The 23,888-nt window shown below is 39.0% G+C and overlaps 1 protein-coding gene, 1 long non-coding RNA gene and 1 pseudogene across 3 annotated transcripts in view; 2 read left to right on the top strand and 1 right to left on the bottom strand.

Moving 5' to 3' along the window:
* Positions 1-14,568, bottom strand: part of arhgap36 (Rho GTPase activating protein 36) — a 110,486-nt gene extending 95,918 nt beyond the window's left edge. The window contains exon 1 of one of the 2 annotated variants that reach the window (XM_037759747.1): positions 14,050-14,568. In XM_037759747.1, the coding sequence (XP_037615675.1) occupies positions 14,050-14,067 (18 nt within the window). In that variant the 5' untranslated portion in view covers positions 14,068-14,568. Of the gene's footprint in view, positions 1-9,708; positions 10,002-14,049 lie in introns of those variants that run through there. The other variant, XM_037759748.1, reaches the window with a different exon arrangement.
* Positions 14,569-15,583: 1,015 nt separating this feature from the next.
* On the top strand, positions 15,584-19,952 carry LOC119482248 (annotated as a pseudogene).
* A 1,833-nt stretch (positions 19,953-21,785) lies between these two features.
* LOC119482265 lies at positions 21,786-23,489 on the top strand. Its single transcript, XR_005205385.1, has 2 exons — positions 21,786-21,815; positions 23,310-23,489. It is a non-coding gene; the product is annotated as an uncharacterized LOC119482265 (long non-coding RNA).
* Positions 23,490-23,888: the final 399 nt, after the last annotated feature.

A 23,888-nucleotide genomic window follows, 5' to 3' on the forward strand; every position in this document is an offset into this window, starting at 1 on the left:
ACTTGAAATGACTGACGCCGGGACAAATCCTCTTAAAGCCCAAGAAAACTGCTCCTAGCAGAGTTTAGTGAGCACAGCATGAAGAGGGATTTAAAAACATTAGGTCGTACAGTGGAACTCAGTAATGTCTTATGACTGTCTTATTTCATTTAAAAAAAAAAAATGAAACAGGATTCCTGCAAATAATCTATGTCATAATTTTTTACCAAAACGTATTGTGCCCAGAAACTTCTGCCTTTAAACACAGAATATGCATTAAAGCTTCAGTAGGCAGTCCCATAATAACCTTTCAGCATATTGTAATTCAAGTGTTCTGAGAGAAAACTAGACTTCTGCTCCTCCTCATGGCTCTGTTTTCAGGCTTTAGAACATCTAGCCCGTGACGGGAGACTTTGACCAATCACAGGTCATTTCAGAGAGAGAGAGCGTTCCTATTGGCTGTGCTCCGGTCATGTGGCCAGAACTTGGTGTTCCTTCACCAGATTTCACAATGGCTGCCGCATCACAAACTTTCTAATTTTCCAGCTAAACAGTACACTACAAGATAATTCTGAAAATATGTGAGGAGAGAAATAGACATTACAGTAACAGAATATTGATTCATATTTGATCAGCGCTGCCTAGTTTGACTGTTTGGTCGGAGTTCAGAGTGATTGACAGCCGGCTCTCATAGACAGCAGATGGACAGCAGACCTCAGATCAGCTCTTACTGCTTGTTTTCCTCCGGTCTGTGAAATCCTGCAGATGCCATTAGGAGCAGTGGAGGACACCGGAGGACACCGGAGGACACAGAGGCAAATGATTTTCTTCAGGTTACCTGTCTCATGTACTACTGTCACGATATTGTGACCGTTTTATAAAAATAACTTGTTTTAATCATATTTGCTCCAATCTCGCCTACTTCAGCTTTAAATGTTGGACAGCGGCCGTCATTGCATCACAGTGTAGAAATACTACATTACAAGTTAAGTCAAAATGTTACTCAAAGGAACAGTGTGTAACATTTAGGGGGAACAATTGGCAGAAATTGGAATATAATATTAAAAAGTATGTTTTCTTTAGTGTATAATCACCCTGAAAATAAACATTGTGGTTTCGTTCATTGTGGTTTACATTTACTTTTCCAGCATCATCCTGCTTCATATTCATACAGAAAAATTAAAATAAAGCCCAGAACGATGACAATCTTTTATTGCTCCCCACTCATCGACTGCAGGTCAAGGTCACCTCAGCGTTACTGCTCCCATGGCGAGGCCTGTGACTGAACCCCCGAAAGCCACATGGCTGATCTACCACCAGGATCTCAGGCGGGCATCAGAGGAGCCCAGCTCTAGAACGATCCTCCAGCCTCAGAAGGCAGTAAATCAGCCAGACGCTGATGATTGCAGAAGATCCATCATGAGGTCCTGAACGCTGACATGCACACAGACGTACACAGGCGTATACAGGAAGATGGATACATGTGGACTCTCTTTACTTTGCACTGTTTTTCCACGAGTGAGCTAAGAAGATTGAGGGGCGACACAGAGATGCCAGGAACAACATCAAGTAGTTACGGTATGAATAATAGCAGGGCTGGCTCTCTAATGACTGAATTTCTGACTCACTTCACACAATATCAACACAAAGAGAGAGCAAAGGAGTGATGGAAAGAGTCTCGTCCATGTTTCCACTGTTTTCTTTCCCCGCTCCTCGCCTCAGATTTACACGACTAAACACACAAGTGGGAATCCTGTGGTTTTCCTGTCATAATTCAATAAAAGGTCTTCCCGGGACAGCGGTGATCTGTTCACGCACGCACGCACGCACGCACGCACGCACGCACGCACGCACGCACGCACGCACGCACACACGCACACACGCACACACACACACACACACACACACACACACACACACACACACACACACACACACACACACACACACACACACACAGAGGAATGCATGCAGAAATCACACACAAACTCACATCTCTACAAATGTGGTTTTAACTGAGTGACTGTGTCATGCGTGCACACACGCCACACAGATGTTATCCATCCTTCCCGGAGCAGAGAATGATTAGCGTCTCTTCAGCGACTGATTAACAAGCTTCTCGACCACATCCCCAACGCTGCACACCGGTAGCTCCGCTCTTATCACTCAACTTTCACTTTTACAGGAGCAACAACCACGATTTAAAGACCAAAAGCACTAAATCATCATAATATGTAGGGCTGCAACTAACAATTATTTTCACTGTCGAATAATCTGTCTGTTATTTTCTTGATTAATGGATCAGTTGTTTGGTTTATCAAATGTCAATAAATGGTGAAAAAATGTGGATCAGTGTTTCCCAAAGCCCAAGATGACGTCCTCAAATGTCTTGTTTTGTCCATAACTCAAAGATATTCAGTTTACTGTCATAGAGGAGGAAAGAAACCACATCAATGGGGGGGAAGAGGGGCGTTAATAAACAGCATTAGCTTCACAGTTACTAGACTAACAATGCTGGGATCTATGGCTGTTCTCTTTCTGAACAGTAGTGGATAAAGCATCCAGAGTAAAAGTAGTAGCATCATAGTGTAAAAATAATCCATTACAAGTCAAATGTAGTGCATTCACCTTTTAGAATAAGTAAATGAGTATTAGTTGAATCAAAACTAACAGGACTGATCAATATAAAAAGGTAGTTGAAAAAATGGAGACAGAAATGAATAAAGATAATATTATGTATATCTTATAAGCTTAAAGGATAAAGCTGGCTTTATTCTATATTTTGTATTTTTGTCAACAAACCAACAATGTGTTAGTTCATCTTTCTTCCCCTGTTTGCAGTTCTCAGCCCCACATTAATATTTATAGTTGCCCATAGTAAATATGTAGATTCATTTTTAACATAAGCAAAAAGCAAACGTGTGGATGCTGTAGTTTAGGAAATAGTGCATTTGTTGGGGATTATTTTCAGTTGCAGATTATTAGACATTTGGTGCTCAAGTGAGCAGCAGGCCTGTGTATGTGGGACTTGTCATATTAGTAATTAATGTAATATTAGCTCATAATTATGAAGGAAAATTTCACCCAGTGCAACAGTAGTTGCAATAATAATAATAAGAGTTTCTGGACAATAATGGAGCCCTATGGCATAGAGGATAAAGATATATCAGGCTTTATACACAGACACACCTCTTAATAGGATCATTTCATTTTTGGTTTTGTTGACAATAAGAAAAATATATGAATATCATCATCTTAAGATGTGTTTGAATGTAAAATCCTGAAGAAACCAGCCACAGTCGAGTACAATAAGCAACACCTCATGTCAAATGTAGTGGAGGAATAGTAGAAAGCCTCCAAAAAGAAAGTACTACTTCAAACTTTACATAAGCACAGTATTTGAGTGATATATTCTACCTCTTCTCTCCTTCTCCAACTGAATCTGAACTGCTCAGTGATGACCCACAGTGCTGCAAGCAACACTACAAGCTGACAAAACAGTTTCACTATCTATAATATCTGTGGCTGGAAAACAAATTGATAAACCAAGAATGTGTGAAACAATAAAGTGCTTTTCTAGCCACAGTCTTTGCTCTGTCAGGCTGCCACATGCAAAGGAGCATCACTGCTGTGAAGCCCAAAATTAAGCTGGAGTAATGATTATTTTCAAAATTCATACATCTTATTCCTACGGTCTAAGAAAGTAAAACAAAATATATTAATAAACATGAACAACTCTCTCCTAAATCCAAAAACTATAAGTGCTAAATTTCAAACGTGTGATGTCATAGGGTTTAAAGTGTGGAGCTGCTCCATAGACAATGAGGAGAGATGTTCTAGATGACACTGAGAACACCCAGGGGAACGTTCTGAGTATATGGGAACACTTTCTGTTTCACAACTTACAACACTACAATAGAATGAAGCTCATTTAGGTATAAAACAGACATTCTGTGGGTCCATAAAATCAGTCTCCCATTCATTGTCTATGGAGCAGCTCTAGACTCTATACTCTGACATCACAAGTTTGAGTTTTGGCACTCTAGTTTTTGGATTTCGGGAGAGTTGTTCATGTTTACTAATGTTTTTTGGACTGTCTTATGCTAAAGGAATAACATGTATGAATTTTGAAAAGGGGTGTAGTTCCCCTTTAAGGCCAGGTAGGTTTTCTAATATGTTTGGGCACCACCAGTGCCAGAACATGCATGTTTATGTCCACAATCCATACAGAGAATATCCTTCACATGTTAAGGGCAATGACACACTCAATATCACTTATAAACCCATGCTTAAAATACTCAAATGACCACAAACACGTGTAAAAGTTTAGGTTTAGATCATGCACACATTTTCAAATTGCAAAGAGATTAAATACGTTCAGCACTCACACAACTCCACTAGAGCCCAACTGCAAATCTTACTGCAGATAGGCCTATATCTCCTATGGAGGACGGAACCTACCAAAATAAAAAAATAAATGAATACATAAATAAATGACTCGATAGATAAATAAATAAATATGCCATTAGAAGTAGCTAAAATAATATTAGAAATAAATGTAGTAATTCATTAATTGATAAAAAAATGTAACTTGTTTATTTACTGTTTAATTCCACTTTTATTTTTATATTTATTTTTATGAATTTTTAAAAGGATTAATTTATTTCTATTTATGTATTTATTTTTGCATTTATTTTTTATTTATTTATTTAATTTTGCATTTGTTTTTTTTTTAAATACATTTTATGTTCATTTTTAGATGTATGCATTTATTATATTCAGCGTATGTGTTGGCCATGAAAGAAATTGCAGCACAGAAATGCCAAAGATATGTTGGAGGTTACCTAGAAACAGTCTTGCCATCACATTTTTTCTCAATCAGAGATTACAAAATGTCCTATTCAGCTCATAACTTTGTCACAATAACCAAATATAACCAAATGTTGCTTAAAAAACAATATTGGCTGATATATCATTATCAGATCTTTTAAACTCTCAGATATTGATATCAGCCTCAGAACATCCACAAAATAGACAAAATCTGCACTAAGATCAACATACCGTAGAGGAACACTTTCTTCTGTCTCCAAACCAGCTAATAATTTATGTTTCACTGTGTAAGAAAGAATCATACACTATTTGACAAAAGCTAAAAACTAAAATTATTATTATAACAAAGTAATGGACTGGACGTTGATGTTCAGAGTCAAGTTCATGAACAGTCAGTAATTCAGGACTCGTTTCTTCAGTGAAGGCTGTGAACCTGCAGCTGGAAGTACCCACTGAAATACGCTGGTTATATAACTGTGAGTGAGCACGACTGATGGGAGATTACACACTGTTTATGAGGACACCCTGAAGGCACTGGCACACAGTCCAAACCACTGCAGCAACACACACACACACACATGGACGACGTCATACACCAGATGCACAGAAAGCTTGAAGGCATCACCAGAGTGCAGAGTGGAGAGAATGTATTCATGTTATAAATAAAAGTACTATTTTTTGTATCTGTCAGCAGTGTGAAATTATGGAAAAACAGCGTAGCTGGAAATCAAACTAAGGGTCAAGTTCATTCTGAATAATATTAAAAGTCATATCTTATCTCACACATACTTGCTGTCACTATTTATAGCCATTTTTACGAGAAGCCATGACGTACTTCTGGTGACAAAATACATTTTTTGTAGCATACAATTCAACCATAAATTTATTGAAATTCATTCATTAAGTCATTAAGTTCCTGTTTTTTCTGTGTATATCGGTATCTGCTTCTGTACTGGCAGCACCAGTCGCCAGGAAAAAATGTTGGCATTATAGGCTACGATTCTGTAAACCACGGATACGTTGAATGTCGACATTTTTGCATTTAGGCAGAGCAAGTGACGTAGTAAATCGAGCTACTGTTATTGAAAGTTATGTAGTATAATAACGGGTATAACAAAGGGCAGACTTTCACCAAGGAGACCGCTGTTCGTGTGAAAACGAACGTTGTTATCGTTGTTACAGTTGTTACAGTTGTTTCGGTTGTTACGATTCCTACATTTGTTATGATTTCTACGGTTATTAGATTACGCAGTTATATAACACTGTTACCTTGTAACAGCTGTTACGGTTGTTACGATTCCACATCTGTTATGGTTGTTACAGTTGTTACAGTTGCTAGGTTGTTTCGTTTCCTACATTTGTTATGGTTGTTATGGTTGTTACATTACGCTGTTACATTACGCTGTAACGTTGTTCTATTATGCTGTTACATTACGCTGTTACATTGTTACATTACGCTGTTACGCTGTTCGGTTACGCTTTTCCATTACGCTGTTACGTTACGTTGTTTCGTCGTTACGTTTTTACATTACATTGTTACGTTACGTTGTTAGTTATGTTACGTTGTTAGTTATGTTACGTTGTTAGTTATGTTACGTTGTTAGTTACGTTTCGTTGTTAGTTACGTTTCGTTGTTATTTTAACATAAACCATGATGGGTTTTTCTTAACCTAACCAATCGTTTCACAACGTTAACTACGAACAAACAGTTCCACTGCACATCATTATTTATTTGTTATTGTATCTGATAATGCTGGCAAAATGAATTCATATATTTAGTCTTATTGACAACAAATCCCATGAAAAGACCAAAACTACTGAATACGTCTTCTTCCTCTGTGCCATAGAGCTCCATTGTTGTCCAAAACTATTAAAAACACATCAATGAGCCACACTGGGTGACATGTTCCTTCATCACCATGAACACACACACTGTTTATTTTGACGTAATCCCACATACACCGTCCTGCTGCTGGAAATACTCACAAGAGCACCAAATGTGGATTAATCCGCTGCTGAAAATAGTCCCCAACAAATGCTCTATTTCCTTCTGTTTAAGTAACATTTGATTAAAAACTACAGTGACCAGCTGTTTTAGGAAATTACAGAACCTTGTTAAAAAAAAAAAATCAAACTATATATTTTTGACCCTCTTTTAGAGGGAAGCAAGTATCAAGGAGATACACTATGACGAGGGATGTATTGACAATAAGAAAAATACAGAATAACACAAGCCTTATCTTCTAACCTGTAAGTCCCACTGATGTCAAAATGGGCAATGCTACCTTAAAATTCACCGAATGCAATATTCAAATTGCCTTAATAGATGAAATGCCACTATAATCCATTCAACTTTTAATATTGCAGCTCAATATAAAACCCCAAATTCAAGCTATAATATAAAACTGCACAAAGTGAGTCCTACCTTATCAAGACTGACTGTCATTGTGCCACAAAGTATTGAAGCCCTTCTTCCTAAACGCCTCCCTGACCGTGTTGTGGTAAAAACTAGAAATGAGCAGTTGTCTCTCTGCTGGGTGTATCTGTGTATCTGAGTCAGTAGGAAACCTGAGCCGGACTGCAGGTGACACCGGAGAAGAAGAGGTGGTGGGATCTGATCCTAAACCAGCAGAGACACATGTGGCTCCATGCAGAGCCCCGGGGTGGAAAAATGAACACAGTCCCACCCTCGTGTTTCTCCTCCCCATAGTCCTCTAAATCTTTAACATCTCCACTTTGCCCACTTAATGCCGTCATCTTTCCCTTCCCTCTTTCTCCCTCATCACATACTGTATGGTGCTCATTATTAAGAGTAACCATGGACGGATTACAGTACAGGCCTACTGGGCACAGGTCCAGTGGCCCAAAGTGTCAGGGGCCCCCCTGGGCTTAAAGACTCAAAATGACCTCAAAGAAACATGAAACAACTGCAAAGAGACACAAAAGACTACAAAGACACCAACACAACTACAAAGAGATGCAAAACAATTCCAGAGACACAGAACTGCTGCATAAATACACTCAAGCTGCATCTCATTTCCCGATATTTTGCCTCCTCGCTCCGCGCTCCATCTTGAAGGACATCCCAATTCCTAAAATGCATCTCGAGGAACGAGGAGTGAGGAGGCTTGTCGGAGAAGCCATGTATCCTTCACGGAAGTCTTTTACCGACCGACACGCCCCCTTATTAGATTTCATTTATTGATTGGACGCTGCACCGATCGGACTGATCTGATACAGATCTGATCTGAAGACAGATCACAGATTAAAGGTTTTATAGTTTAGTTGTCTTCTGATTCACCATCTAGTTATAATCAGTATGTTAACTGTAGGTGTGAACAACAGACGGACCATGTTGATGGTGAAGTGTTCCAGCAGCAGAAGGACCTGCAGTATCTCTGCTTCACACACCGCAGCTGAAGGAGTCTGTTACTGAAAGAGCTTTATAAGAACTGACAACGAACAGACCTCAAACAACTTTCTTCATTTATTAGAAAGAGTTTTCTTTTGATGATCTGTTATTTCCCCGTTAACTTTCATTAAAGATCCAGTTAAAGTCAGAGAGAGAAGGAGAGTCTGTCTTTTACAGCTTTTACATCATTTATCCTCATTTCCATTCAGTCACATGAGGCTGATAATTCCTGAGCGTCGGGTTTGATATGAGTTATATCACTTACATTTTCCCTGAAACATTCAGACTAATAGATAATTCCTAGTATCAGAATATCAATAAATACAGATGCTAATAATGAATAAATAATATAAAGGCATTGTGCCAGTAGAGATGGTTCCTGGTCCTCTAAGCAGGACTCAGTCCACAGTAGAAATACAGACTGCAGCTGTTATTCATGTGCAGGTGTTTGTTAAACAGGTAACAGACTACAGAGAGGAAACACTGCTGCTCTACCACTGAGAAGAACTGAGTGTCTTTATTAGTATTAGATCAGTTCAGACATAAACAGCTGGTAAAGCTGACTGACAGCTGATCCAGCTGTGAACAACTGCTGCTGTCATCAGAAATGGACGTTGCTTCACGTGACGCTTCAGAGGAAACAACGTCTCCTGTCTCTAAAAACAGTATTTCCTCTCTTCCTCTCTCCACCGCTTGCATCTCCCGTGGGCGGGACTAAGACGCGAGGAGAGGAGTCAAGGAGAGGAATCGAGCCTTATAAAAGCCGAAATGGGAAAGGCCCAAAGAGAACACAGACACCAAAATAACTACAAAGAGACACAGAATAACTACAAAGCGATGCAAAACTGCAAAGACAAAACAGCTGCAGAGACACAAAGAGACCAAACCAACTACAAAGAGACACAATAACACTACAAAGAGACCAAAACAACTACAAAGAAACACAAAATGACTACAAACACACCAAAGCAACGACAAAGAGATGCAAAACAACTGCACAGAGACAAAAAAAACAGCTGCAGATACCCAAAGAGACCACAAAGAGACCAAGGCAAATACAAAGACGCATAACAACTACAAAGAAAGCATCAGAAAGTCTGTGTGTCTTGCACCTATGCACAAGAGGTGGTGGGGCCTTTTGCATGTCTTTGCCCAGGGGCCCATTACCTCATAATCTGCTCATGAGCGTATCATCCAAGATGTTAGGTAATATCTTCACCAGCAGAACCAGCAGAAGAAATCATCACACACATACTTCCACACACAGAAATTGTCTTAGAGGCTGTTATAGTCATGCTAAATGTAGTATAAATATAAGTTACAAAACAAACAATATAACCACGGACTGGATTCAATTACAAGCATTTCAAGTAGGAATAATCTAATTTCCTCTCTTAAACCTCAGTGAGCAGAGCCAAAGAACAATATGCACATTAGCTAACAGGCCAACAGAGGAAGTCTGATTAAAACATATAGAAAGTTGTTACCGGGGTAACTGGTGTTCTCCTGTGCAGGCATCAAACGTCAAACATGGGGAGCAATCATCTCTGTCTTTTGCATTTCTACTTCTTTACAGTAGAGAAGGACAGGAAACATGCTAAGATAGTTGTCACAGTAGCTTCTTCCTCTCTTATCTCTGTGGTATTTTTCTAAATATGAGTTAATCACTAATTCAGTCAGGAGAGATATGTTTGATGATGTAAAGGCTTCATGTTCATGTACAGGTTTTTAACATAGAACCAGCTCTAGATACCATCTTGGTGGTGGTGGTGGTGGTAAATGTTTGTGTGCAGGTGCAGATAACTGTGCTGATAACGGTGATGGTGATTGCTGATTGGCTCCTGTGTGGGTGAGGGTGGGAGTTGTAGCAATAGCTGTATTTGATTGGCTGACGTGAAGCAGGAGGGAGTTGCCTTTTGGATTTCAAACTGATTGGACAGTTGAGAGAGGCAGGGAAGGATATGACCAGACAGCAGCCAAGTGGGAGTCACTGAGAAATTAACAGACTGAACTCGTTTTTCATGATTTCTTTCTCATCTAGAAAGTTTCATCCGGTCATGGATACAGTTTTTTTTATTATTTGGATTAACAACACAAACTCCCCTTCAGGTCCATTTAGTAGCTGTTCTAGAGCTTTCAATCATATCACATATTCTTCATCAGCTACTCAGTTGTTATGGAATTGTAGATCAAATTTCATTCACAAAACAGCTACAAAGAGAAACAAAATGACAACTAAGAGACATAAAATTACTACAAAAAGAGACAAAAGAACTATAAAGTCTGTGTGTCTTTTGAGATGTGTTGGGGCCTTTTGCATGTCTGTGCCCAGGGGCCCATTGTCTCTTAATCCGCCGATGCTCCTTGTCTCCTTGGATTATATCTTTGATTGAAAGTAGTTTTAGTTAAAACTGGAATCAACAGCAGTTGAGTTATTTGTATGTAATAATTATTTGGATGCTTAATTTCAGATTTGATACTTTGGTTAACAGTGACAGTAACAGCAAGACAGCTAGCTAGAAAGTCCAGCATCCTTTACCTTTAAAGCATTTTACTTCACATTTGATGCCCTCAAAACAGCATGAAAACCTAGCATTAGCATTCATTTGAAGTTGTGTTTCTGGCCACTTAGCAAATGTAAGTACAATATTCACTCCCCTTTTAGCTCCGATTTTTGTCTCCACCAACTCCTAAAAGTAATATCTAGATCTTTAGCTGCTAAAGCTGCTAAAAGCTCCACTATGTTCACCAGCTAGTTGCTAACTTTAGCCCCTTTCCCAGTACTGAACAAAAAAACACCCACTAACATCTGGCTTTTGTGTTTAGTGGGAAAGGTCAGCGTTAATTCCTGGGACAAATGACAATGACAGGTATTTATTGGCTCCAGCTCCAGCAGAGATGGAAACATGACACCCGGGTAGACATGCTAATTTTCGCCTTTTTTTCCAGAGCAATGCTATGTCACACGTGTTGAAGTGAATTTATAATGAATTGGATTTGGACAATTATTAGAATTTACTAATTAACAAAAGATACATTTAATATGCTCTCCTCAAAGCCACCAGACTCCATTAACAGAAACCGTAATTTTACCTCGCTGGTCGTTGAAACAAAGACTTCATTCAACCTCAACAGAAACAAAATAAAACTCATCAAAATCATCTTTGTTAGTCTTTCCACTATCAATCATCACCTCTGGTTTTAAAGGGAAAAAAAACAGAAAGGCTAATGCAACGGCACAGCATTCTTACAATGGGAAAGGAGTCTATCACCTATTTTTAGCGGGTCTTCCTGTGTTTAAAAAAAAACTGCGTATTCGCACTAATTTTGGTGGAAAAAGGGTATTTGTCTGTCTGCTGTTTGGTGCTGAACAGTAGTGTACAGTGGGTTTAGGAGAGCTGTTTTTGATACAAACACCTGCCTGCTACTACGAGGCTGATGAGAGCAGTGGGAGTCAATCAAAACATTAAAGCTGTAAAATCAAAACAATGAGCTGAAAGACGCTAAAACGTTACATAAAGCTGAAGGTCGGGTGATAATTCTCTGTGGGTTCATCACAACACAGTCATTTGATCCATTGATAATAGAATGCTGAAGGACTGAGTTCTGAAACCCAGAAAGGAGTTAGCATTTTAGCACTTCCTGTTTCCTCATCTGGAAGTCAATGGGTTTTTAGTCAGATGTCTGAAATAAGGTCTGTGCTTAACCCAAGCTGAAGAGATACAAAAATACGTCATCCCTAGAGCACTCTATATAAAGAAATATAGATTAATGCAGCTTTAAAGTGATGTTGAATCTCATTCTGCATTGCTGTATATTAAGTTTCTCTGCTGCTGTTCCATTAATAATGTTAATCTGCACTAAGTCAACGCACATTACAGTGAGTTTTAACAGGCTGCAGGGTGAATGCAATGTTGAGTATCAGCAATCATTTATCTTACTAAAGGAATACACAGGGGCAAGGTTTATAGGAAGCTGTATAAAAACAATAAATGGATTTCTACATTATCAGGCAGCACTGCAGTGGTAATTAGTATAGATTTAGACCATGCGTTTGGACCTAGAAAGAAGTAATGAAGATAAATTGTCTGCTCAGGAGATCTACCATCATGCATGTAGATCAAACACCACAGTTAGTGTAAGATGTTTCCCATTAAAATGACCTCACCAAAGTACCCAGAGTTAATTATATATTCAGATTATGTTACTGTAGTTTCACTTTACCGTTCCATACTCGAGGCATAAAGATAGAGACAAGGAAAAAGGGGAAGAATTACATGTTTCAGGAAACTTTACTCCGGGTTTCCATGCAACCACAAAACACTTCTTCCTTTCTTTGCATTTGTGAGCAGAAATAATAATATTTTCCTCTTGTCTGCAATCAGAATTTATTACTGTTTTAAGAAACACAGCTACTTTTTTCCACCTTTGCGTGTGGCAGTGTTTCTTTTCCTTCTTCTAAAAACTTATTTCCATGAGTTCGGTGGACAGATAGGCGCCGAGCCGAGGAACAAATGACTGGCTTTGTGGAATTTCTGCCTCCGTATGACGACTTTACCACAGAGGTGGAGCCTTGATTCCAACTCCAACGGGGGGAAGTGATTTTAATTTGACAGGAATTATGTGTTTGGGTGTAATGGCACAATTGTAGACTTATTCATAGGAATAATTCAGGATTACTGGGAGTCCAGCTGGGCTTAATGGCAGCGCAATAAAAGAACGACACACAACATGTGACTGGTAAAAATGCTGAATCAGAGACCTTTAAATCACGAGGATCACGCTGCTTCTTAAGCTGTAATTTGATGTCTTGTCCCTTTAAATTTACACTTTTTTTTACACCTTTGACTGAAGGTTTTCACTTTACTGACAAGAAAAAAAGTGCATGTGACTTCACTAAAAGCCACATTTTCTTAAAAAAAACAACCAATCATTTATAAATGGTAAATTGATAATTAATTAAACTAAGCTAATAGTTATTTTACTGTTAACAAACAGTGAAATGATAATTAATAATGTTTACAAATTATTAGTAATGCTATAATTTGTTATTTTATTATTAGTTTGTGTAATATGAAATATTTTTTTTTAAATTATATATTGTAGAATAGCTGATAAGAGACGATAACAATAACATTGTGATTACAGTATTTATTATCAGTTTATTGTTGCACCCATTATAATATTTTATAAATGATATTAACTATTTTTTAATTATATTTATCAGATATATATTAAATATCTAAATAATGTTTATAGATGCTTTACAAATTATTTATTAACCATTTAACAAGGTATTATAATCATCAGTTGTAACTTTATAATAGCCATCCAAACAGACCAGTTATTAAGCATTAACAAAGTGTTACAAATATCTATCTATGTCATGTTTATAAGTGCTTTACAAACCAGTTATTAACCATTAACAAAGTGTTACAAATATTCATCTATGTCATGTTTATAAATGTTTTACAAGGTTTAAAAATAATTTGGTAATCTAACAACTATCTTAACAAATATTTATATATATAGTATATCAGATGTTATAATGTCTGCAACAATAAACTGTTAAAATAACAAATTATAGCATTAATTATAATTAGTAAATATGAATTATCATTGTTCAATTCAGTGTGTGTTAACAGTTTAATTAACTATCAATGTACCACTTATAAATGATGGTTATTATAAAGTGATACCAAACAATCCGCGGAAACAGCTTCAATTGTTTTTTTCCATTTCACAGCTAATTCCACACAAAATCAGAGCAATGGAGATAGAGGCGTTGCACGGCAACAAAACACACTAAACACACACATGTTACTCACCACGTAGTAGAAATGCATGTCTGGTCGTAGAGGTCGGTCTTCTAAGTGCACAGCTGGAGGTGGAGGAGGAGGAGGAGGAGGAGGTGTCGCTCCATCCAGCAGCTACTCCAAATAATCAGGCTCTTTAAAATGAAATCTTCTTCTCTGAATCTTTCTCCTTCTTCTTCTCCTTTTTTCTAATGTTGCTGCGTTCTCTCTCTACTCCTTCTTCTCTCCTGCACTTGACGTTACTCCTCCTCCTCCCCACATGACTTCAGTCCCTCTTCATCCCTCCCTTTTTCTGTTTTGGTTCCACTTCCTCTCTTTTTTTCCCCTTCCACTTGCAATTTTAAGCTCCCGTTTCTATTTTCTTCTTCTTGGCTTTCCTTTCTTTTTCTTCTTCTTCTTCTTCTTCTTCCTCTCTAGGTCTTTATCTCTTCTCCTTCTCCTCTTTGTTTTCTAAACGTTTTAATTTGAAACACCTCTTTTAATTAGAGGAGCAACAGCAGCAGAAGTTAATTCCTCATCTGTCTGTCTCTCTGTGTTGATTGCAGATTGCTGTCAGTACTTCCTGTGCTATAGCAGCGGCCACCACTGTGTGTGTGTGTGTGTGTGTGTCATAGATAACATGGCGTGCTCTCCACTGTCAGAAACAGGAAGAGTGGAGCTTGGTAGTTTGGCCCTGATGAGAGAACCTTCCCTGTGGTTGTGTAGAGAGAGAGAGAGATGTAATTAAACTCAAGCATTTTATGATGAAGCTGTATCAGTAATCACTCTGCTGAACCACACACACATACCTGTTTATAGACAATATCAGGACTTTTGAAAAAAAAGTGACAAATGGGGACGTGCCTTTCCCAAGGTCCTAGAGACCTGGGAATCAAAGTATTTCCGAGCCATGCTTCTACGAATACATCCATCTGTTGAGATTTTGTCTAAGGCTATATTTTGGTCAGACCTGATTTTAATGCTACGGAGGCTTTAGAACACTGTGGTGAGCTCGGAAAAATGAGGACGCCTAAAATCTCCTAATTTTTCCGAGCGTCCTGATATTGAAGGTGTGTTATCATAAACTTGTCCTCATTTGTCATAAAAATAAGTACATAAACACACTCAGACGAACTCACCTGACTTCCTCTAAATGGAGAGGGGAGGAGCAACACTTAGCAGGTGAATCCAGGTACATGAACAGGAAGGGAAGTTTGACTCTTAAAGTGTTCAATGACTCCATTTAGAGTCAACAGAGCAGAAGGATTAAGACTGAAGACTGAAGCAGGGTGAGTGTTAATCTAACATTGTATTACTTTACTGTCAAAGTGTCTGAGTCAGTTTCCTCCCTGTGGACTGTAGAGGAGAGAAATGTTAGAATTAACTCAACAGTTTGATTCTTCTGTGAACACAAAGTCTTGACTGGCTGAATAATCCTCATTAAACCTGCCGTAACCCAAGAAAACAAGCAGAGATTTAAAGACCTCTGACTAGGTGGATGCTGGATGGTTTTATTGTACTGTGTGTGTGTATGTGTGTGTGTGTTACTTCCTGTTCTCTCAGTCTTGCCTGTGATTCTTGAACAAACTTGTTTCCTTTAAATGATCTGAACTCACAGTCAGTGTTCCTGTTTCACCTCTCAGACTGACTTCAGATCAGAAGATGAGTGATTGTGTGGAGGAGGAGGAGGACAGAGCAGAGTCTCTAGTCTCTGGCCGTCTGTCTATGAAGAGTGACGGGTCCAATGATCATCCTCCACTCTTCAGTAATGAACCTGGAACCTCAGACACAAAGTAAGAGACTGTTTTTACTGTAAGCTGACCTGGTGGACGACGATGCATTGAGGACGAAGACAAAATGTTCTGCTAAAAGATTTATATTCCTCAACATGCAGCTTCATGTTGTACTAATTGAGCAAGAAGTGTCCTTTCTGGCTACCATCTATGTTTGGATTATGAAAAAGAGCTGTAGCTCAGGAAAATGGCTTTTATTATTTTTTATTATGCAACAGAGTGAATAGTTTTTCTTCCAGATGTTGAGAACAATCTTAGTCATATAAGTCTGAAAAAAACAAACAAATAGAAATATTACAGAAAAAGCACATTCGTTTTTAACCAAATTGATTTAAACATAAAAATGAGATAACATTTGACCAAAACTCATTTTAATTCAACCTGTTCAAGCCAGAAGAGATTCTCATAAACACACCATGTTAAAAAGCTGATTTGTGTGAGAAACACACACACACACACGCCAAAGATTACCTGTAAATGGAGAGGGGAGGAGCCACACTGACCAGGTGATCCAGGTACATGAGAACAGGGAAGGAACCCTGAAAGTGTTCAGTCAGTCAGCTCAGAGTCCATTTTGAGTTGACAGAGGAAAAACTGAAGACTGAGGATGGTGAGTGTTAATCCAACATTTTATTACTTTACTGCCAAACTCTCTGAGTCAGTTTTGTCCCTGTGGACTGTAGAGGAGAGAAATGTGCCGCTGCCACCTTGTGGTTTCCTGCCGTGCCCTCGCAATATGCGTGTCCATGAGCAAGTTGCAGTTTCCTTTCCATCATGTTATATAGCCTACAGAATAATATCAATGTTTTAAAAGTGGCCAAAGAGAGCTGATTATGTCATTTACTGATTCACAGTCACTTTATGTTAGTTCAGTTTAGTTTGAGTTAGTTAGGTTTGAACTGAGGTTAGAATTGGTCTAAATATTACGGTAGACCAGCAGTCTAAGACACACATCATATAACACTGGTGTCCTGGTGTTCCTTGTTAGAATAGAATAATATCAATGTTTTAAAAAAATGTCCGTTGTTCCCCTTTAATAAACAAACTTCAGCCAGATCATTAAATGTTTAATAAGACAGTCAGATAGGAAAAGCAGCTAATTCTTGTTTTTTAAAGCAGGAGAGTTAAAATGAAGGAACATTTTCATTACAGACTGGATGCTTAATTCAAACAGAAAAGTACCAAAACTTTAACTCTTCTCTGTGACCATCTGAGCTTCAGTGTCGGCCAAGTCTTGATATTTTTCAAAATATAAATAAAGTAATGTCTCCACAGAGAGAAGAAGAGGAGTCATGCTTCTGTGGAGGAGCCGATGTCCAGATCCAGAAAAAGACCTCGACTGCAGACAGCCAGTCAGACCAGCACAAGACCTGGTCCTCAGACAGCCAGTCAGACCAGCACTGTACAAAGTAAGACTGTAGATCGGTCTGATGATGTCTTTGTGTCTGAAAACAGGACTTTTAATACACTGACTATTGTTGTGATCTTCTCCATCATTCATATCTGCTCTGCATCACTTGTACTTTGTTCACCTTTGAGAGAAAATCTGAACCCAAAAGAAATAATTTTATATTTTTATGTTTTGTTTTTATGATAGCACTCCGTCTTTGCATTAACAATCAGAATGATGTTTGTTTTCCATCTGCATAGATGAGATGGAAAACTATTAATCTCTATAAAGCAACAACATCACTGTTCTATCATAGACAGACAGACACACTGATGAAAGGGGAGTTTTTCTTGCCATTGTCGCATAACAGTGCATGAACATGGGGGATCTCTTGTTGGGTCCCTAAATTATAGAGTACGGTCTAGACCTGCTCTATATAAAAAGCGTCTTAAGATAACTTCTGTTATGATTTGACGCTATATAAAAATAAACTGAATTCAATTGAACTGAACTGAACAGGAGCCACAGACTTTGAACAACATTAGCTTTCCTGCTACAGTCTCCTTCTCTAACTTACAAACACACGTCTTGTCCTGCAGAGCGATTTGTTGAAAAACTATTAAAAATAAATATAAAAATCACTTTGACGTTAGTTTTGACTTCAAGAAGGGATGATGACTTTCTAACCTTTACTTCTTCATATGTTCTTATATTGATTATTTTCATATTGGCATTGGAAATAATAAGTTTCTGTGTTGTCTCTCAAACTTTGTCTCTCTCTTTCAGCAGATAGAGGTCTGCAGGAGGTTGTAGATGAACATAAGCTCAGTCTGAATAGAGGTCTGCAGGAGGTTGTAGATGAACATAAGATCAGTCTGAGGAGGAGATGTGAACGTGTGACTGAAGGAACTGATGAAACAGGAAGTGGAACCCTCCTCAACAGGATCTACACTGAGCTCTACATCACAGAGGGACAGAGTGAAGAGGTTAATACCCAACATGAGGTGAGGCAGCTTGAGACCGCTTCCAAGAAGAAGACCCTCCATGACACCCGAATCAAGTGCCACGACATCTTTAAAGCCTTACCAGACCAACAGGGACACATCAGAGTCGTTCTGACGAATGGCGTCGCTGGCGTTGGAAAAACCTTCTCAGTGCAGAAGTTCACTCTGGACTGGGCAGAGGGCTTGGAAAACCAAGATGTCAGTCTGGTGGTTCTGCTTTCCTTCAGGGAGCTGAACTTGATCAGAGATGAGCAGTACAGTCTTCTCATGCTGCTCCATGATTTCCATCCAACATTACAAAAGGTCACAGCAGAGAAGCTCGCTGTCTGTAAAGTTCTGTTCATCTTTGACGGCCTGGATGAAAGCAGACTTTCACTGGATTTCAAGAACAACGAGGTTGTGTCTGATGTCACCCAGAAGTCATCAGTCAACGTGCTGTTGACAAACCTCATCCAGGGGAATCTGCTTCCATCAGCTCTCGTCTGGATAACTTCCCGACCTGCAGCGGCCAATCAGATCCCTCCTGCATGTGTGACAGGGTAACAGAAGTATGAGGCTTCACTGACGCCCAGAAGGAGGAGTACTTCAGGAAGAGTCAGTGATGAAGAGCTGTCCAGCAGAATCATCTCACACATCAAGACATCCAGGAGCCTCCACATCATGTGTCTAATCCCAGTCTTCTGCTGGATCACTGCTACAGTTCTGGACCACATGTTGACTACAGACCAGAGAGGAGAGCTGCCCAAGACCCTGACTGACATGTACTCACACTTCCTGGTGGTTCAGACAAAGAAGAAGAAGCAGAAGTACGGTGAGGGACATGAGACGAGTCCACAGAAGCTGACGGAGGCTGACAGGGAAGTTCTTCTGAAGCTGGTGAGGCTGGCGTTTGAACATCTGGAGAAAGGAAACATCATGTTCTACCAAGAAGACCTGGAGCGGTGTGGTCTGGATGTCACAGAGGCCTCAGTGTACTCAGGAGTTTGTACAGAGATCTTTAAAAGAGAGTGTGTGATCTTCCAGAAAACAGTCTACTGCTTTGTTCATCTGAGCATTCAGGAGTTTCTGGCTGCAGTCTACATGTTCAACTGTTACACAAACAGGAACACAGAGGTACTGGAGGCCTTCCTGGGAAAAACATATGTTCATTCAACCCTGGAGGACTTCTTGAGGAGAGCCATGGAGAAATCTCTGAGGAGTAAAAATGGCCACCTGGACCTGTTTGTTCGCTTCCTTCATGGCCTCTCTCTGAAGTCCAACCAGATGCTCTTAGGAGGTCTGCTGAGTCAGACAGACAACAATCCAGAAATCATACAGAGAGCCATCAACAACGTGAAGAAGATGAACAAAGATAATATCTCTCCTGACAGAAGCATCAACATCTTCCACTGTCTGACGGAGATGAACGACCACTCGGTACATCAGGAGATCCAAGAGTTCCTGAAGTCAGAGAACAGATCAGAGAAGGAACTCTCAGAGATCCACTGCTCAGCTCTGGCCTACATGCTGCAGATGTCAGAGGAGGTTCTGGATGTGTTGGACCTGGAGAAGTACAACACAACAATAGAAGGACGACTGAGACTGATTCTAGCTGTGAGGAACTGCAGAGAAGCAGAGTAAGTCCAGATGTGATTAACTTTATAGATCAGTGTAGATTAGTAGTTTAGTTCTTCAAATATACACACTATGAATTATTCTTAAAATATAGTATTCTTATAAGTGTTCCACGGTTAGGAACACCGGTGAAATACACTTAGCGGAGGTAATTTCCGTCCCGCTGTGGACGACATGCTGGACTCAGTCTGCAGAGCCCTGAAGCCCCGCCCCCGTTGCTGCACAGAGCGCTGGTCGCTCGTTTATTCAAAGTTTAATAATATTGAACGCGCATCCAAATTGCACCAAATTTGACACTGCACGTCCTTGGGTCCCCAGCAATACCCCCACCAAGTGGGAAGTTGAGTGGATGATAGTGTTGTCACTATACCAAAATTCTGACTTCGATACGATACCCTACCTAAATATCTAGATACCGATACTGAAACAATACCATGGCAAAAATCTAAAACATCAGGAAACGTAATGGAATAATAGATGACAGAACATGGAACTTTTTTTATTAATTAAAAATGTTTAAATGTAACGAATGGAATGAAATGGTATGCAGTAATCTGATGGCCCCTATACTTAAGTTTATGTGATTTCTCTGATAGTTTGGATGTATTAGAGCTGGGTGACTTGGAGAAAATCAAATATCACAATATTTTTGACCAAATACTTCGATATCGATATTGCGATGATATTGTAGTATTGACCATTGGTGCTTTCACAAAATATTTACACAATGAGATTTGTGATAAATAATCATCAGTAATGTGGATCTCATGACTAAGTGTAAATGTTAAATAATAGAACAGCTATAACGGTCTGGTAAGTTCAGAAAATAACATAATTTTATTGAAACGTAGCCTTTAAAACCAGGAAAAGACAACACTTATGCCATATCATGATATTACAATATCAAAAATCTAAGATGATATATTGCCCAGCCTTAGTATGTATCCACTCGGTATGCTGTGTTTGACAGTTTCCTCGTTGAGCTGCAGGAGGATTAGTAACACAATGAGGGAATTTCGTACTAAAAAGTCTGTAACTTTGGTAGACACTAGGGGTGGCAAAAAAATCGATTCACCTATGTATCACAATTTTATTTATTTTTAATTTCTTGCTGGAAAAAATGTAATAAATAATTCCTCACAATGACTGATATATTTGACTTCAGAACATCTCTGACTACATACATGCTGAAAATGAAACATTCCTACTGCATTAATTTAGATATTTTCCAAAGTAAAAGTCCCTAGAAGTGTATGATTCTACTTTTTTTCCATGGTCTAGTGTTAAAAAAGTTACAAAAATTACAATAAATTGCTAAATCAAATCACTTGTAGAATCGCAACACTTAAAAATCACAATACATATTGAATCGTGAGATAGTTGAATCGTCCCAGCTCTAGTAAACACTCACTTGATTTGTTGGACTCACACTGCTGAATCTTCATATTAGTTTCAGTTGAACTTATGAAGTCATTTCTTACAGTGTAGTTGTGATATGAAGGGACCACTTCACAGGAGGAATGATTACTGCCACCAATAACTCTTTTAATGTACATATGACATGTGGTTGTTGTTTACAGACACACTTGAACAAATGTAGACCTTTCCTGTAAATGACATAAACCTGCTAAGCTACCAGATACAGTGAGAAGAAGGCCATGTAATAAATTAAGTAATGAAGTCCAACAAGTTTGATTTAATATTGATCCTCTAACTTCAGACTTGAGATCAGCAGCATGTTATTGATGTGTGTTGATATTAATAGGTGTATGAATGTAAGCAGGAACATTGTCTTCTAAACTTACATCATTTTTTCTTTATTCAGATTGAGTTGGTGCAGTTTGTCAGAGATCAGCTGTGCTTCTCTGGCCTCAGCTCTGAAGTCCAACCCCTCCCATCTGAGAGAGCTGGATCTGAGCTACAACGAGCTGCAGGATTCAGGAGTGAAGCTGATGTGTGGTTTTTTTGGAGTCCACACTGTAGACTGGAGACTCTGAGGTCGGTTCACTGACTCTCTGTTACTGTTAGATATCTTATATCTTTAATTAACAATTGAACCTAATTTATGAACAAACATAACTTACATCCATTAAGTTGTTAATGTCCTTTTGTTCATATTTTCATCTTTCTTGAACTAAATTCAGTCTGCAGTCACAAAAGACTTGTGTTTCTTAAAGAAAGTGTAGAAAATGTCCATGGTTAGTTGTTAAAGTAAATGAATGTTTATCATTGTTGGTAAATGGTCACATCTGGATACAGAAAATCCTCTGAACTAATATCTGTTTTACATTGATCAAGTTTACTTAATGAAGTAGAAGTATTTCTCTGGTTTCTGTTTGTTTCAAGGTATTCCACAAATAATGTCTGATCATTGATATTGATCCTTCAGCACACACACATAGATGAACACAGAGATCAGCAGCATGTTATTGATGTGTGTTGACATGAATAGGTGTATGAATGTTGTGGTGACATCTGGATGATGTCTGTAGAAGGCTGACATTATGATGATCCACAATAACACAATGACAAACTCACTCTACTCATTTTAGGGAAAAGATCATTGATTAGGACATAGTAATGTTGAGCTACACATTTAAAACCTGAACCAATCTGATGGATTAATAAGTGATTTTTATCTTCATCATTTATTCTTTATTCAGATTGTGGAGCTGCTGCTTGTCAGAGATCAACTGTGCTTCTCTGGCCTCATCACTGAAGTCCAACCCCTCCCATCTGAGAGAGCTGGAGCTGAGTGGAAACTACCTGCAGGATTCAGATGTGAAGCAGCTGTCTGATCTTACGGAGAGTCCACACTGTAGACTGGAGACTCTGAGATCAGTAGAGGGTCGGAGTTGGTCCATGCTGGTTTCAGCAGTATTGTTGTGATGTGTTTCCTCCGTTAAGCTGTGAGAGGAGAACAGTGACACAGAGAGAGAGAGAACAGTTAACCAATCAGAAGCTTGTTGTGATCATGTGTTAAAATTGATGTGAAGAAGATGTTGTTGTTGTGTTCATGTCTCCAGGAAATAAAGCTGGATTACAGCTGACAGCATCACAACATGTATAGAGACAGCTCTGAGATCAGTCTGACTGAAGCCTCAGATCACTGGCTCTTATTTCATAGAACCGTGGTTACATTTAGTAACCATGATGTGGTCTGCCCAAAGAGCTATTAAAGGAGGGTAACGGGATGAGGGTGTGGAGTTTTAGTGTCTTTATTAACTCGTTCCAATCACTAGGAGCAGCAAACTGGAATGAGTGACGACCAGAGGAGGTGCAGACTTTAGGAACGACCACTCTAATGAATTTACTAGAAGATAAATTGCGGTTACTGTTGGAGGTATTGAGTAGTGAGCAGAGATATGGAGGTTGGTTTTGCCGGTGATAGTTTTATAAATGAACTGTGTGCTGCATCAGTGACTGACAGCTGATGAAGGGAGTCTCTGTAAACACTGATTCATGACTTCTGTTCTCTTCTTCTCTCATCAGATGGAAGCCGTGGTCTCTGTCAGTCTGAGTGATCAGAAAAGTGGATGTGTTGAGAGGATCAGCCGTGTCCTGATGATCCACAGAGGTTCACCACCTGGACCTGGATCTTATTTTGTCTTTTTAATTTATTCATTCATATATTCTGAACCCAAAATGCCTCTGCAGAATAGTTCAGTTAATGACAACATAACTGCAGATTAACACCATTAAATAGATCTTTCTGCTCTGCTTTGTGTCGCCGCTCCACCCTGTGGAACGATGGAGTTTTGCTGTTTATTTCCACATATTTCTAAATAACAGTGGAAGTTAATAAAGTTACCTTATTAAAACCAAGCCCTCAGGAAGAGCGCCGGGCTTTGATGCCCATTTTCGTAGTGGCCAAACGGCGGTACTACAACTTCCGTGTCCGTCACGTGATGCCATTGAGCCCAAAAATACTTTTTCCCATAGACTTACATTGGGAAAGAGACATCTGTAACTCAGTGGATCATTTTTTTTTGAGGAGAATCAACTTGCCATTATGAACACTCTAATAGCCCTTATTTAAATCATTAGGTCCTAAAAGTCTGAATCCAGAGT

This window comes from Sebastes umbrosus, chromosome 22, assembly GCF_015220745.1.
Source record: "Sebastes umbrosus isolate fSebUmb1 chromosome 22, fSebUmb1.pri, whole genome shotgun sequence".
Classification (NCBI taxonomy): Eukaryota; Metazoa; Chordata; class Actinopteri; order Perciformes; family Sebastidae; genus Sebastes; species Sebastes umbrosus.